The following is a 16036-nucleotide window of genomic DNA, read 5'->3' on the forward strand; positions in this document are numbered from 1 at the left end:
TCTGTGAATTGAATGCTTTAATACATCTAACTTCCTGCTGCTGTATTTCTGACAGTGTACCTAAATGATTTTTCTTTCTTGTGCTCTGCTGCTGTCTGTGATACTGCCTTCCTTAAATTGAGCAACTGTGAATTGAATGCTTTAATTCATATAGCATCCTGCTGCTGTTTATGTGACTGTGTACCTGAATGATTTACATTTGCTCTGATGCTGTCTACGTTACTGTTTTTTCTTAAATTGTTTCCAAGCCTGCAACGGCTATTGCAAATACGCCACCCATGTGGACCCTGTATATGTTTGCCGTTGCTCAGCCACATGCCTACAAGCCTGAATCGGCTGCCTTAGACTGCTGCTGCTTGTATTATCCTTGATAGGACTGAAATGGTCGCTGTTCATGCTATATTTTTACTGGTATGCTTGCAACTGCTAAGTAGCATTATTCCACCCACATGGAGCTACTTTCGGCATACTACATACCTTTTTTGTCCGTTCTAGCCTAGAACGGCTAATTGAAATTGCTCCACCCTCGTGGAGCTGATCCAAGTGCACTGAAGATTGTTACTGTCCATTCTCTGCCTGGAACAGCTGTATGCAACTGCACCACCCACGTGGAGCAAGTCTCAGCGTGCTTAGGTTAGTTTTTGTCCGTATTCAGCCGGGAACGGCTATTTGTGAGTGCGCCACCCATATGGAGCCAGTCTGAGCATGCTAAAGGTATTATTTTCCCTCCAGCCATCCACCATATGTGAATTAGAGAACAGAGTGTATTTTAGCTTCTCGGCTTTCATACTGTGCTATTTACCTGGCTCTTTATGCTGTAATGATCCTAGTTAAAAACAATTAAAGGCTGGCCTTAGACTGCCTTAGTGTACGGAAGTACAAATCTGCTTTTATGTTTTAATTAGTAAATTAGCAATTTAAAGAGTTAAGTAATCATTGTTAAGCCTTCCAGAGCAGCTCTCATCAATAACTACATAGGTAATGTACTCTGCTCCCTACTTTAACTGATAGGTCTTATTGACCAGAAGTGTCACAATGATGTGGTAAACAGTAGTATCTAAAGGGTGCTATCCTGAATAACATTACAATATCACTTTGCCCATATGTATAGCATACATACCTAGTGAGAGCATAATTTTTTGATTAAATGCAAAGCCTTAATTATTGTAGTATTAGTGGGAATGGTGTACTCTATGTGAGAAGATGAATGTATTGTTTCCCTTCTGGTCCATTGTTTAAGGTGTACTTTATGTTAGAATAAGAATGTGATGTTCACCTTCTGGCCCATTGTTTAATGGTGGGTTCTGAGCCTGCCTTCTAATTTGCCCCAACCCAATCCTGGGATTACAGTCTAAACTCCTGTTTTAAAACTATGCATTGTTTTGATACGTGGCACTCCATCTATTCTACTGCAGTATATATATATGTATTATAGCTTAGAGTCATCATATGGTCTGCTGTCCTACTGAGCCTATTAACAGTGCCCTTGCTACTTTATAATTGTTACAGCTTACAATTGATTCCAATAGCCTCTCTCAGAAATAAGGGCATGTATATAAGCTATTTTAATAATTGTGTCTTCATGTAAGCTATTTGTTTGTTAATTGCCATTACTGCTTGATATGTGTTAACTCTTTTTCTCTCCTCTACGTTTATCTTCTCTTTCTCCTCAAAGTACCTGGCTTTCCATTGCGCTGTTCCTGATATGGTCTCTAAGAACCTACCTACCTGGTGACAAAGGACCCTATCCAATTATCTGCGGACTCATCAAACAGTCTTATTTTCCCCTGCACCCTCTTTGACGGAAGCAAGAAAGCATGTGGTTGACAAAGTCTTCTTTGTAAAACTGACTACTGTCTACTACTTGCTTCAGGGGTTATAAAGTAAGCTACGAGCCTGAACAGCCAGCAGCCTTTACTCCCCCCATCCTATCTACCCTGTATCCAACTATCCTCCTCTACTTCATAATAACCCCCCTTTAATAGCTATCACTCCTTCCCTGGTTCTAAACCAGCTAGCTCCCTACATACTTACCTGCAATACTAGATCTGCCCACTAGGTGGCACCCCCATCCCAACCCTTATCTCCTGCTTATGCCCCTGTATTTTCCTCTGTAATTACACTAAACCCCTTAGGTCCTAGACCTGCTCTTATTTTTTCGCTTACCCTTTACTTCAACTGTCTACTCTCACTTGTTTTTTTATCTCATAGACTCCTGATATATCTCTGATCTTTCCCACTCCTGACTCACCTACTTACATTCAGCTGCTAGCATTGCTGATAGTTTCTTCTCTAGATTCTCCCTCAATTGTCTCTACCTGCTCCGTTCGCCCTGCGGGCATACTCCGCTCCCTTACCCTACCCTCAATTCTCACCCACCACCAGGGGTCCTACAGTTATACCATCTAACCACACCCCTTCCCTCTTCCACCAATCACAGCTCTTCCCCATTGTTAATTAACTCCAATTCCCTCATTTCACTTACCTCTCCCAATTTCTCCCACCACACCCTACACCTATTTCCTTCCTCACTTAGCATATCTCCAAGCCTATAACAAGAACCTAACAACTTACTCTTCCAGATGTATAAGCTACCCTCTCCAGCCCTCTTACAGAGGTTATTCATACTTACACTTCTACCACCCCTAACTTTAGCTTACCTGCTAACCTCCTATGAACACCCAATATAGCCATACTTTCTCCACCCCAATACACTATCCACCTCTTCTTCTCTACTTATTCTCACTAACCATGTTAACATAACTTCTACACCCAGCTGTCTACTTGCAAAATTCCATAGGATAACCCACATTAGATATGACTCTCCCAATCCCAGAAAGTCTCTAACTCTATGTAGTAAGTTCCCAAATCTTAGATTTCAAACACTACGCCTCTCTTTAAAAGATGGTGACATTCACCCAAACCCAGGCCAAATAACTGCTACTACCAATCAACTCCACACCCCCAACCCCCATCCTGTCCATTCCTTTACTAAACCACCTAGCTAACTCTTATTAGCTCACCTCAACATATGTAGCCTTAATAACAAAGTTACACAACTCCATGTTCTCCTGAACATCTACTTCTTTGACATTCTTTGTTTAACAGAAACTTGGTTAAAACCTGCAACTAAAGATAATGAAGTCATCCCACCCGGTTATAATATTTTGTGACTTGACCGTACAACCAAAAAGGGTGGTGGTGTAGCTATCCTTTTTAAATCTGGGCTACAGGTTACTACCTCCTACTGTAAACCACCTCAAGACTCCAATGCTGAAATTTGTATTATCAAGCTTCAACTTATCAAATTCAAATCCATTTATATTATCTGTACCTATCTTCCTCCTGGTAATAACCTTGCCACAATAGAGAATATCCCCTGTTGGCTATCCCAAAATTTGCCTCAAGAAACCATAATCCTAGGTGATTTTAACATTGATTGGAAGTGTTGTAGCAGTACCCACCCTACAAGCCATATTAACCTTTTTGGTTTTTCACAAACCATTACCTCCCCTACCAGGATAAACAAGACTAACAAGAAAGAAAGTACCTTAGATTGGATTCTCATACATAATCATCTCCAGACATATGAATCTGGAACCCTCCTTGATGATGTAAGTGACCACTCACTAACCTACATCATCAGGCTTAAAACCAATGTACCTAACCCAACCATATCTAGGTCAAGTTAGAACCAAGAAAAACTTCAACCCCGATCTCTTTCAAAGGGAACAAAGAGCATGTAACTGGTCTCCCTTAAAATACCTCACACTGGAGGAAGCTGTTAATTACTTTAATTCTAACTTCCTAGCCATACTAGACCACCATGCACCAACCAACTCTATTAGAATGAGAACTAAATCTGCCCCATGGCTTTCAAAAGAAACCAGGCAAAAAATCAAACTCAGAAATAAATACTGGAATAAATCTCGCTTAACTAAAAACCCGATCAACAAAACTTCAGGCAACTAAGAAATGAAACTAAAAAAGCTGCACTGTCTGACAAAAGAAACTCCTACCTACAATTCCAGCAGACCCATCATAATCAACCACAAAGGTTCTGGGCAAGTATTATTCAATTACTACACCCAGGTCAATCCATCACACCAAACCCACAAGGCACAGACCAAGAGAATCCCAAGCATACTGCTAATGCCATTAATAACTTTTTCACTGAGACCATTCAAACCCTTGCCAGTCAGTTATCCACTCAGGACTTACCTATGTCCAACTCTATCACTAACCCACCCCCTCCATTTCTCCTTCAACCAGTCCCAACTACATATATTCTTGCCCTTATCCAAAAACTGAAACCATGCACTCCTTCAGCAGACCAACTACCCACTGAATACCTATAAAAGGCAGCCAAATCTATTGCCTACCCCATTTCTATTCTTATCAATAGAACCATCAGTGAAGGACACATCCCTAGAATATGGAAGGTCTCCCATATTACCCCCCTTCATAAGGGAGGAAACTCCACTGAACTCTCCAATTACCGTCCCATTGCCCTACTATCTCCCCTAGCAAAGATCATGGAAAAATACATCCATAAACAATTGCTAGACCACCTAATCCAAAATAACTTTCTTTCCAACTCTCAGCATGGTTTCAGAACTTCCCACAGCACTACTGTTGCCCTCCTTTCCTTCACTGACTGTATCAACAAAAACCACAACCTCAGTATGCCTTCCTCTGCACTGTTTATAGATCTGTCTAAGGCGTTCGATATGGTAAATCTCCAGATACTTATAAATATCCTCAAGTCTGTTTCACTAGATGCATTAGCTATAAAATGGTTCCAATCCTATCTGGACAATAGACAACAGGCCGTGCTTTGGCATAACATTCTATCTACCCATCTGCCCGTCAACATAGGGGTCCCTCAAGGGTCCATATTAGGACCTCTCCTATTTTCTATATTTATCAACGACCTTCACCTAGCAATCCCCCAAGCTACATAGGTTCATAGGTTCATAGGTTTATACTAGGCTATCTGCCCTAAGGCATTTATAAGCCTAGCCCAAATTTTTGTGGCTTACGCCACCCCTTATATGAAAAAATACTGTGCCCATTAGTTTGTTGTGCCTCTGTCCAGCAGTGACACAGAGATGATTCCCGGGGTAAACCTACGATCTCCCATCCACAGGTCAAGATTTCTCTTGAACAGAGCCAGCGAGGTGCTCTGCCTCACATGGACCGGGATTTTATTCCACAGCATAGGGAGTCTCTGAGTGATAAATCTATCCCTCCAGCACGTCCTATTTATATCCGTGCTAAGGTTTAAGTCGCTTGCTCTAGTTGTTTTGGTGGATTTGAATTTTTTGAGGTGGAGCATGTCCATTAATTCCCGGTTGGACATGGCCTTGTATGTCAGGCACATGTCACCTCTGAGCAGACGGTATGCGACTGAATAGAGCTGGAGTTTCTTCAATCTGGCAGCATATGACAGATTTTGGAGTCCCTTTATCCTTTTGGTGAGGAACTTTTGGGGTCTCTCCAATTGCTGCAGATGTCGGGTGAGATACATCCCGAATGGGGCATTGTACTCAATCATTGGTCTGATAAGTGAAGAGTACAGGGGAACAATGACCTCATTAGATCTGGATGTGAATCCCTTCATGATCAGGTGGGCAATGTAGAAGGTCTTTCTAACCACTTTAGCAACGTGAGTGTCAAAAGAAAGGCCACTGTCAACCTGGGTCCCCAGGTCCCTGATAACCTCTTCTGTGCTTAGTGGATTGCCACCTATATGGTAGCTTGGGGTTACCTTGTTTTTCCCGAAGGGTATGACTATACATTTTTGGCGTTTAACTTCAGGCCATGGCTCTGGCACCAGCTGTCTGTTTCCGTGAGTCCCTTCTGAAGGATATCCGTGTCCGATGCACTTTCCACTATGGCGCCCAGTTTGCAGTCGTCTGCAAACTTTGTCAGCCAAAGTCCTCCCATGTTGGCCTGTACTTCTGAGAAGTAGATGCCGAACAATAGGGGGCCAAGGACCGATCCCTGTGGGACACCACTTGTGACTGGCTTGGAGTCTGACATAGCGCCAGCAACTCTAACCCTGTGGGTTCTGTCCTTAAGCCAGTTTGCAACCCATCTTGTGACATATGGGTTGACATTTAAGCTGGTAAGTTTTTCTACAATACTCGAGTGGGGTATTGTGTCGAAAGCCTTTGCAAGGTCAAGGTAGGCTGTATGGTCTGCCTTTCCCTCATCAATGGCCTTGGTGACTGTTTCGAAGAAGTCGACCAAGTTCAAAAGGCATGATCTTCCCTTGACTAAGCCAAACTGGGTCGGGTCCAATGTCTGCAAGTCCCCTATATCTTTGTTTATGAGCTCCATTATGATCCTGTCCATAGCTTTGCAGACTAGACTTGTTAAGCTTATGGGGCGGTAATTACCAGGGTCCGTAGAGGCACCGCCTTTGTGGAGTGGGACCACAGTTGCCGTACGCCACTCCTTGGGCACGTATCCTGTGGTAAGGCTGAGATTAAACAGCTGCCTTATGTGCGGGTTTAATTCCTCATTTAGCTCGTGTAGCACACAGCCGGGGACACCATCCGGTCCCATTGATGCTGTGTTTTTAGCTTTAGAGAGAGCAGCTTTCACCTGCACATTTGAGATGTCTGGGAGGCTACACTCCGCTGGGATAGTTATCTCTCCTTTAGGGGAGGGGGGTGAAGTTTGCACTGAACCTGTCTGCCAGTATGTTGGCAATGACTGTGGTTTCAGTGATTTTTGTATCATTTTGGACTAATTCTGAGCATATCTGGGAGTTTCCACCCAGGTTCCTAACATAGCTGAAAAAGGCCTTATGATTGTCCTTTGAATCCATGGCAATTTTTCTCTCAAAATTGGCCTTAGTTGATTTTATGAGTGCTCATATTTTTTACTAATAATGATCAGGGTGACTTCCCTTTTATGGATTTTGTTCTATCATGTAATAGCTTTCTCCTCTTATTGTAAAGTTTGTTAATGGCTGGGGTCCACCAGACTGGACGTTTGCCCTTTGTGGAAAGAGTCTTGGTTTTATTTGGGATTGCCTGATCCATGCAGTCCTGGAGGTGTTAATAGAAGGCATTTGTAAGGGCTTCCGCAGCTTGGGTTGTGGTTTCCACTGGCTCAGGGGCCTTGAAGGATACCACACCAGTCTTGAGTAGTGTGAAGTTTGCTTTAGAGAAGTTTTTCACTGTGGTCTTTTTTGTTTGGGGTGGGGGCGGGATGTGGATTTCCAGTGAGATTAGTTTATGATCAGATCTCACCAATGAGGGATATACTTCCGGTGTGGAGCATTTTGTCCCCATGTTTGTGATAATGAGATCTAGTATATTTTCTCCTCTCGTGGGAACAGTGACTAGCTGTTGAATTTATGAACTCCAGGAACCGTTGGGCTAGAAAGTTAGGGCTTGAGTAATGTTCCCAGTCAATATTCGGGTAGTTGAAGTCACCCAATATGATGGTGTTTGGAGATACATTTATACCCTCCAGTGTCTTCAGGAAGGCTGTGTGGGGTTCCTGAGTTTGAGAGGGTGGCCTGTAGCATGCTACAATTTGTAGAGCAGTTTTGCCTATGGTTAGTTGCACCTGGATGGTTTCCGAAGCTTCGTGCGTTGCCACCAACCTGGAGGTGTGGGTATCCTTTATGAATATGGATACACCCCCTCCTTTTATGGTGTGGTCTGGGTTTTGGGCCGGAACGCATGATATGAGGTAAAACCTAATAGTGCCGGGGTGCTCTCAGGAGCCTTGAACCAGGTTTCAGTTACAGCACAGACATCGATGTTCTCCATACTGAGAAGGGCCTCGAGTGCGTGCATTTTGAGATTTAGACTTCTGGCATTGAGCAGCATTACCCTCAGTTTCTTCCCATTTTTGTTTTCTAGGGTGGTAGGTTTAGAATTTGAGCCTTGCCTAAAAAAGGCACTATGGGGGTGGCAAGAGCCTTAGCCAATATCCGGAATCCCAGGGGTGACAGGTGCAAGCCGTCCCTTGCGAAGCAGCGTGGCTTGTCAGGCATGTCATCCCAGGCAGACAGACACTGGATCCCCTTTGAATGACACCAGACATTAAGCCAATTGTTAAAGCTGATCATCTTGTCTCTATATTGTGGCATCATTCTTGGTGAAGGAAGGATACTGCTCAGGGTCAGGGTCATACCTGCCTGGGCTACATAATCAGAGAGCTCCTCTATGTCTCTTTTCATGTAGTCCAGGGAGGTACGTCTCAGGTCGGTCACACCAGCATGGACAATGACTGTGTCATATTTGTACTTGCCGTGGAGTGACCCGCGTGCTTGTGTTATGTGGCGGATTCTAGCACCCGATAGGCAGCTTACTGTGACCCTCTCCTTGTTCAGCCTGGTGAGTGGGACGTCAGTGTGTCTGACTATGGAGTCACCTATGACAAGTATGTTTGGTGTTGTATTTGGCCTTAAGGGCTGTGACTGCTTTGCACACTGCTTTTGTGGTTTATGTGTTGCTTGTGGGGTGTCTTGAGGTAGCAGTTGTTTGGGTGTCTGCTTTGGAGGCCTCTGCTGTTTAGGTAAATTTTTACTCAGAGCCTCCAAGTATGTCTTTGTGTGTTTATGTGTTTGATTCAGTGGTGTGGTAGCATTATGTGAGGCTGGTTTTGTGGTGTGTGTAGTTGCCTTCTCCTCCTGTCTGGTCTTGCCAGTCCTGAGTTGAGAGAGCTCAGCCTCCAGTTTGGCTAAATAGCTGCATCTCTCGCAAGTATTTGTGTTATGTGGGAGGAGGAAACGGTTGTCTGTGTACATGAGGCAGTTATAACATTGCCTCAAGATTCCCAGATTCACCAGCTGGACCGGAGAGGAGATTGACAACTGACCTTTGGACATGCTAGAATAATATTGGGAATTCCTTAATAATTGAAAACAAGGGCCAGTGGGGAGTGAGGGTGTAGTGCTTTTAATTTTTAGTGCTGACTTATATAATTGCTTTAGTGAGCAAGTGCCAGGTAACTTGAGTGCAATGTGTTACAAGTAACTAAATGCAAAAATGACAAACAGTAACTTTCTTTCAAGTGAAACAAGGAACTAGTACAGTAAGCAATGCAGATATCACTAGTGATCCACAGAAGCGCTGAGACGCCGCGTATTAGGTGGAATTAGCTTCCAGGGAAATAACAAGCAAACAAACAACAAGCATATAAACAAAGCTAGATTCAGCTAGATACATGCATACAATATGCAGATGATTCGACACTCATATGCTCAGCCACATCCATACCTGAGCTTTACTCCTTCACCCAAAAGGTCTTTAACACAGTCGAACAATGGTTTACTCAACGCTGTCTCCTGCTAAACTCCAAAAAAACTAAACTCCTCCTTTTTACTCCTACTTGTAAGTCTCCCCCAATAGACTTCACAGTAACATCCAATAATGGTACTCTCATATCCCCAGATCCAACTACCAAACTACTAGGTATCACCATAGATAACAACCTTAACTTCGACACCCATATTAACAATACTGTAAAATCGGTTAATAGAAAACTAGGCTCTGTCTACAGGATCAAACCCTTCCTCTCTCCTGCAGCTAGAATAACTATTGCTCACACCCATCTAATCTCTACTCTCCTGTATGCCTCACCCATATATACTAATCTCTCTAAAATCAACCTTAATAAAATGGAAAACTCCTACAGTAACATAGCCAGATTTGCTACAGGTAACCCTTTCAGAACCCACCACTGTTTTAATGTAAAGCAGCTAGGATGGCTTGAATTACAAAATCAGCTTAAATTCCACCAACTGACCATTGCCCATAAAACCCTTTACCAACCTACCAATACCCCTATACTATCTACCCTCATTACCCCCTACAACAATCTAAAGACCTTACGTTCATCACATAGACTTCTTGTAAATATTTGTAAGTCAAACAACAGGGCTGGAGACTCTCTTTTCTCTAATACTGTTGGAAAATCCTGGAACCTTCTTCCTAGCGAACTTTCCTCTGTTCACTCTATATCACTCTTTAAAAACAAACTGAAACTTTTCCTCAGAACACACTGGTTGTGCCCCTGTAGGTTGTGCCTCTGTACTAAACCTGACTGATCTACTACCTCTCATACTTGGATCTACCTACTCTCCTGTTCTCAGTATTCTTGTTCCTTTTCTTAGAAACAACTGACCTAGACCTTTCTACATATTTTTACTCACATCCTCGTAATTTCATTAAGGGGACTAGTTTTACTCTTATACTGAATATTACAGTGCCTACTTTATTTTTCTTTATGTCAATTTGTTTACTAATATATTGTCTAACTCAGCTGCTATCTTTTCACATGTTGTATTGCAACTACATTTATATTGTACTAATTGTATCTGTATATTTAGCACTGTGCTATAAACAAACAACCTCTGTGATTATTCCCTGTTCTGTACCTGCTAAGTTCAACATACAAATTAATCTTTTGTATAAGTGATTGTATTTTGCTTCCTGGGAGCTTATCTCCCTGGGCCTGTACTGAAAATGGACATATATCCAGTTAGACTAGCCTGGTCAACAAATGTAAAATAAATAAATAAATAAATAAATAAATGTGATCTGTGGCCTTTGTCAGCTTGAATAAGCAATATTATGTTTTCTGTTTTAGGGAGGAGGCTCTCGATTTTTGAGGTATAACTGCTCTGTTACAGATTCTCGAAAGGGCTGGGCCCTCATGCATCCTGGACGACTGACCCATTATCATGAAGGCCTTCCAACAATCAGTGGTACACGATACATATCAGTTTCTTTTGTTGATCCATAACTAAATGTGTGTATCACATCCATCAAAGGTGCAGCTCCTTCTGGTGATCTAAACCCCCGAACAGCTTTCTGCATTCATCCAAACATTACATGAATAAACAACACACAGAGACTGCCTTTTGTAGGGACCATAACCTTTGCCTGCAATGTTGTCATAATGTTTTTGGAACTGAAGTTTAGTCAAACAACTGCACCCAAGGAAATGGTTATCTGAGTACTAACAATAATACGAAGCACAGAAATATCAACAGAATTACACCTTCTTTATAAAGATTACACAGTAATTTATGTGGGACTACATATTGTACAGGAGTCTGTCACTGTAAAATGTTTGTTCTCCTGTTTAGAAACTGTAATGTCATGCAGAGAATTACGTGCTTTTTCTCAAAGTGTGCTGTTGATCCAGATTGCCAGGAATTCAATTTTGTCTTCAGTGTGACGTATGGAATTTTTTTTAACTAGGTCAAATATTTTTTTCTAAATGGACAGAGTAAATTAATTGACATATACATCATTTTTACCCTTCTTGTGTTTTGGTACTATACTTGAAATTGTCATTGGTTGTTGTGCTAAAGAATAATTAATTTATTATGTATTTTTCAGTAGAAAGCTGTTGAAATTCCGTTTAATATTAAAGCTGTCTTTTAAGTATTAACATATTTTGTAAATGCTGTTGAAATTCCGTTTAATATTAAAGCTGTCTTTTAAGTACTAACACAATTTGTAAATACTGGATTCTGATATTAATTGTAGTATGATAATTTGTTACAGACTACTAGACTGAAGGAAATTATCATGTGCTGAAATAAAACAAAAAGATAAAGTGTGGCCCTTATGCTACAGTGAGCAGTCTTCGCCCCAAATCACCATTATCTGTTTTGCACAGTGGGGTATGATAGGGCAGAATATAGTAGGCTATTATCAAGAAGCCTTATAATTAAGATCAGGTATGCAGTTATTAAGCATGTATGTTTTTACATTTCAGGTTAGCCAAGGTGCAGATATTAGCATTTTCAATTTACAATCTGAATATACTAAATTCCTAAATCTGATAGGAAAAATATTGAATTCTTGCATAGAAACAGTTCAGTCAATATATTGATGTTTGATACCCTACATTTTCGGTTCACATTACAATTGTGAGCCAAAGCTGTTTCAGTACCTTCTGATAGTTATTTATTTTAATAAGATCATCTGAAATTCAGAATCTAAAATGTCAAAACACCAAATTATATTTAGAAACTGACTTCATTGGTGGTGGTGCTGCTGTGACTAAAAGTACACTCAGGCAGTGCAGTGGTGCAGCGGTTAGCATTGTTGCCTCACAACAAGTGGTTCTCTGGTTTGATTCTCAGCTGGGGTGCCTTCTGTGCAGAGTCTGCATGTCCTCCCTGCATTCGCATGGGTTTCCTCTGGGTACTGCGATTTCCTCTGACATTCCAAAGACATACGCCTGGAGCATTTCTCCCCGGGCCTCCACTCAAAATGGGTTCTGTCCCAATTGGTGATTCCTGGTTAACAAATGTTTAAAAAAAAAGGAAATTATTAAATTGTAAGTTTCTAATGTGAATATGAGACACAATGGAACATATGACTGGGTTTAAAACTCACCTGCCTTGTGACAGTGCAGGACAGTAGAATAATGTTATTTAGCTTACAAATTCACCACCAGAAAAACAGAAGTTATTCTGCTACATTGCTGTAAAAAGAAGTTGGCAGTCTTACATTATTACTTATTTTTGCTGGCTGCAAACATGGTCTGTCTTGTAAAATTTTGGGAAAGTTCTACAGCCTGTACAAATGTTACATGGGAGCCTCCTTTACTTGCAAATTTTTATGTAAAAATACAGAAGTTGCATACTCTAGCATTTGGCTTGTAGTACTAATAGTGCCTTGTTGTATAAAATGGATTCTTCATTACTCCAGAAGTATTTCTAGATGTTTTACCTGCTCCACTGCTGTTAGAGATAAATTAAACTCAGAGATGTGGGCCAGTAAAGAGTTTGTGTAATATTAGCAGAGAGCTGTTACTCTGTTTAATTTATGGGAAGCATTATAAGTGGCCAATTTTCCCACAGACAGGTTTACTGTAGTAATCCTTTTAATTTATATTTATAGATTATTTTTAACTAGAACCACTGTCCAATGTAAATGAATTATGATAAAAAAGTTTCAGTGGTACACAATTGCATGTTTGCCTTCCATTGATTGAAAACATATAGATATGGTATATGTACATTTCTGTATGCTTTCTTTATGGAGACTATAATATTTAATGGTCTTTGTTTTCTGAAATGTTGCCGTACTGTGAACGTTTTAATAAATCCTTATCGTTTGTATCATTGATTATGTCTAGCTCAATAACATTGTCTTATACTTAGCATTCTTTCTTTTGTAAACATAAACCTACCCAAAAGAGTGATAACTTACTAATGTTCCTTTAGGGGTACCTTAGCCACCACAGCATGATTTGTAGTGTCTGGATAGAGGGGTAGTGCTGCACAAACCAATCAGAATGCCAGGAATCATAATGCATTATGTCTACAGGGCATTGTTCACAAATTTTCTGTCACGTTACCACTTTAAATTATTTTTTATCTTTCACTTCTTGATACACTGTCTTGTGATTCTGTGTACGCTGGCTGTAGAGTGGTAGTTAAGTGTCAGAAAATTTAAATTTTCCTGCTAGCTCCTGCATTCTTACTTTAACTCATGAACCATATGCCTTGTAGCTGCAGGAAATGCACAGACATTGAGATCCCTTTGAAAGCAATTCTACCAAATAACATGGATGTAAAAAAACAAAGACAAAAAAACACACAAAAAACTGAAGAGTCCGTAGTTGTACATTATTGTTTCTCCTGATGTTCTTCTTGTTTCACTGTTGCAGTCATCACCTGTGGGTTATCCCTGCTGTGGTCGCCCTCGGACGGCCCGAATACAAGAGTCAATGTTTTTCTGCATTGGCTGCTGTCGCTTGCTGTCTGACGTCAGGTCGTCAGTGCTGTAAAGGAAGGCAGCCAACGCCATTACATCAGTTTTTCTTTATGTGGAGCCCATAGCATAAGCAGTTTGCAAGTGTGACGGTCGGTCGCTACCAGAGTTTGAATTACCAGGAAAAGTAGGAGACCAAACAACAATCCAAGACACTTGGCGGAAGAAGGTAAGTCCACTCCAAGTATTGCAGTTCTTTTTCTTTAATATAGCACAAGCAAAAATAATAAAAAATATAGAATATATATGAAAGTAGATGATAAAACAACTGTGTGGTGGTAAGACTTCTTCAGGTAAAGACATTCACTAAAACCAGTGCATTTAAATACAGTCCATGATGCAAGCATGTTGTTAGTCAGCCAATGGGTGAGGGCTATTCCCAACACACTGATGATGTTATGAGGGTCCACTCAATTACTTCCTTTAAGAGTTTCTTTCAAAACACCCTCTGGACTTATAAAAAGGCAAGTAAGTATACACACATTCTTGTCCAGTATTGTGACATAGTAAGTCATACTCATAATATGTAAACATCAGTTATTAAAAATATTTAAGTATATAAGAACCTTTTAAAAATGTTGTTGTTCAAAATGTTTGAAAATATTTGAAAATATTTAAAATATAAATGTGCTTAAAATGCATATAACAGAATGGTGAAGTTTAAAGAAGTAAAATGTACAAATGCATACAAATAATAATGCATAAAAATGTTCAGAACACTTTTCTGTCTTATGCAGCATGGCATGGAATATAAAATATATATAAATATTGGGGTAACAATTATATATGGAAGTACAAACAACATTCCTGTCTATACATCCTGGCATGGCACCCACCATTTGAATTATGCATTACTAAATGACTGCGGTTAAGAGTTTGTATGAATGAGTGTGTATAATTACTTGCCTTTTAATAAGTCCAGAGGGTGTTTTGAAAGAAATTCTGTATTCTGTATTTTTTATCATCTTTGCTTGTGCTATATTAAAGAAAAGGAACTGCAGTACTTGTAGTGGACTTAAAACAAATCCACTGTGGAAAGGCACAAACTGATAAAACCACAAATGGTGGGTATCGCTGTAAGCAGAGTCCGAGAACAAAAATCTTTCAACTAAACACAGTTTAATATGAGCGCTTTCGGTAGGACCAATGTCCCACCTTCTTCAGACAACATGAAGATCAATTAACAGGATATTTAAAAGATAAAAACCACCACAATTAAACAATTAAGAGATTACAATAAGAAACTTATTTATCCTTAAAGCAACAGTGGATTACCAAAAGCTGTACGCTGAGTGCATCTATACATAAATATACCTTAATTTTAAAAATCAGGGACGCTGAATATTATAGCCAAATGGACTCACATTTTCATGTGCAATACTATAATAATTTAAAAATCACTTAATATATCTATTATACTAAAATAACATAAATTATTCCATATAAATATAATATAAATATACCTTATTTATAATATAACAAACAAAATTCCGGATATTTCATAATAGGTGAATCTAAAACATGAATAGATATATATGGGTTACAAAAACTCATGTGCAAATAACCAGAGGAAAATACTATTAATTAATATGGATGTATTCCTCTGCATAATGAATTTAATAAATAAAATTAAATATAAGTGTGATGTAATTACTTCATTATAAAGATTATCTAAAACCTATAAAAAGTTCATTTATATGCCTACACATGTACAAACAAATACCAGGGGCAGTCTAAGACTTAACACTCCAAAATATAGTTACAAAAGTATAACCAATACTGTAGAAAACTTCTTGCCAGCTTGAACTCAAACAAGTATATAATATACGGCTCATAAATGTCACTTAATATTGCAGTCTAAATTTATACAGTAAACAAGCTCATAATACACTACTTCGATCATCTATTTAGTGCCAAACGTTTCAGTATACTTTTAATGGATATATATTCATTTAGGCCGGGATATATGTGGGCTTCAGTTCTAATCTGCCACATAATGTCATCAACTTCTAAATTTAATTGCCAAGGACCCCCTCTAGGATCCAGATGCCTTTGTTGTAGAATAGAAAATTGAAAACCATGATCAGGGAAGTCAACAATATGTCTAGCCAAAGCATTATACATGTCTTTTTTACTAATGGCATAAACGTGTTCATAAATTCGTTGTCTCAATTTTCTCTCAGTCTTTCCGATGTAAAATACGGAACACTGAGAACAAGTGGCTACATATATAACACCTTTAGTGTGGCAATTATACCTTCCATTTA

The 16036-nt window shown here is 39.8% G+C and overlaps 1 protein-coding gene across 1 annotated transcript in view; it reads left to right on the top strand.

The window, feature by feature from the left end:
• The window catches only part of PLOD1 (procollagen-lysine,2-oxoglutarate 5-dioxygenase 1), a 1142395-nt gene extending 1129276 nt beyond the window's left edge, over window positions 1-13119 (top strand). The window contains exon 19 of the mRNA XM_044063038.1: window positions 10621-13119. Within this exon, the coding sequence (XP_043918973.1) occupies window positions 10621-10776 (156 nt within the window). The 3' untranslated portion in view covers window positions 10777-13119. The remainder of the gene's footprint in view (window positions 1-10620) is intronic.
• Window positions 13120-16036: the final 2917 nt, after the last annotated feature.

The sequence above is a fragment of the Protopterus annectens genome, chromosome 2.part1, assembly GCF_019279795.1.
Source record: "Protopterus annectens isolate FY-2018-M chromosome 2.part1, PAN1.0, whole genome shotgun sequence".
NCBI classification, from domain to species: domain Eukaryota; kingdom Metazoa; phylum Chordata; order Ceratodontiformes; family Protopteridae; genus Protopterus; species Protopterus annectens.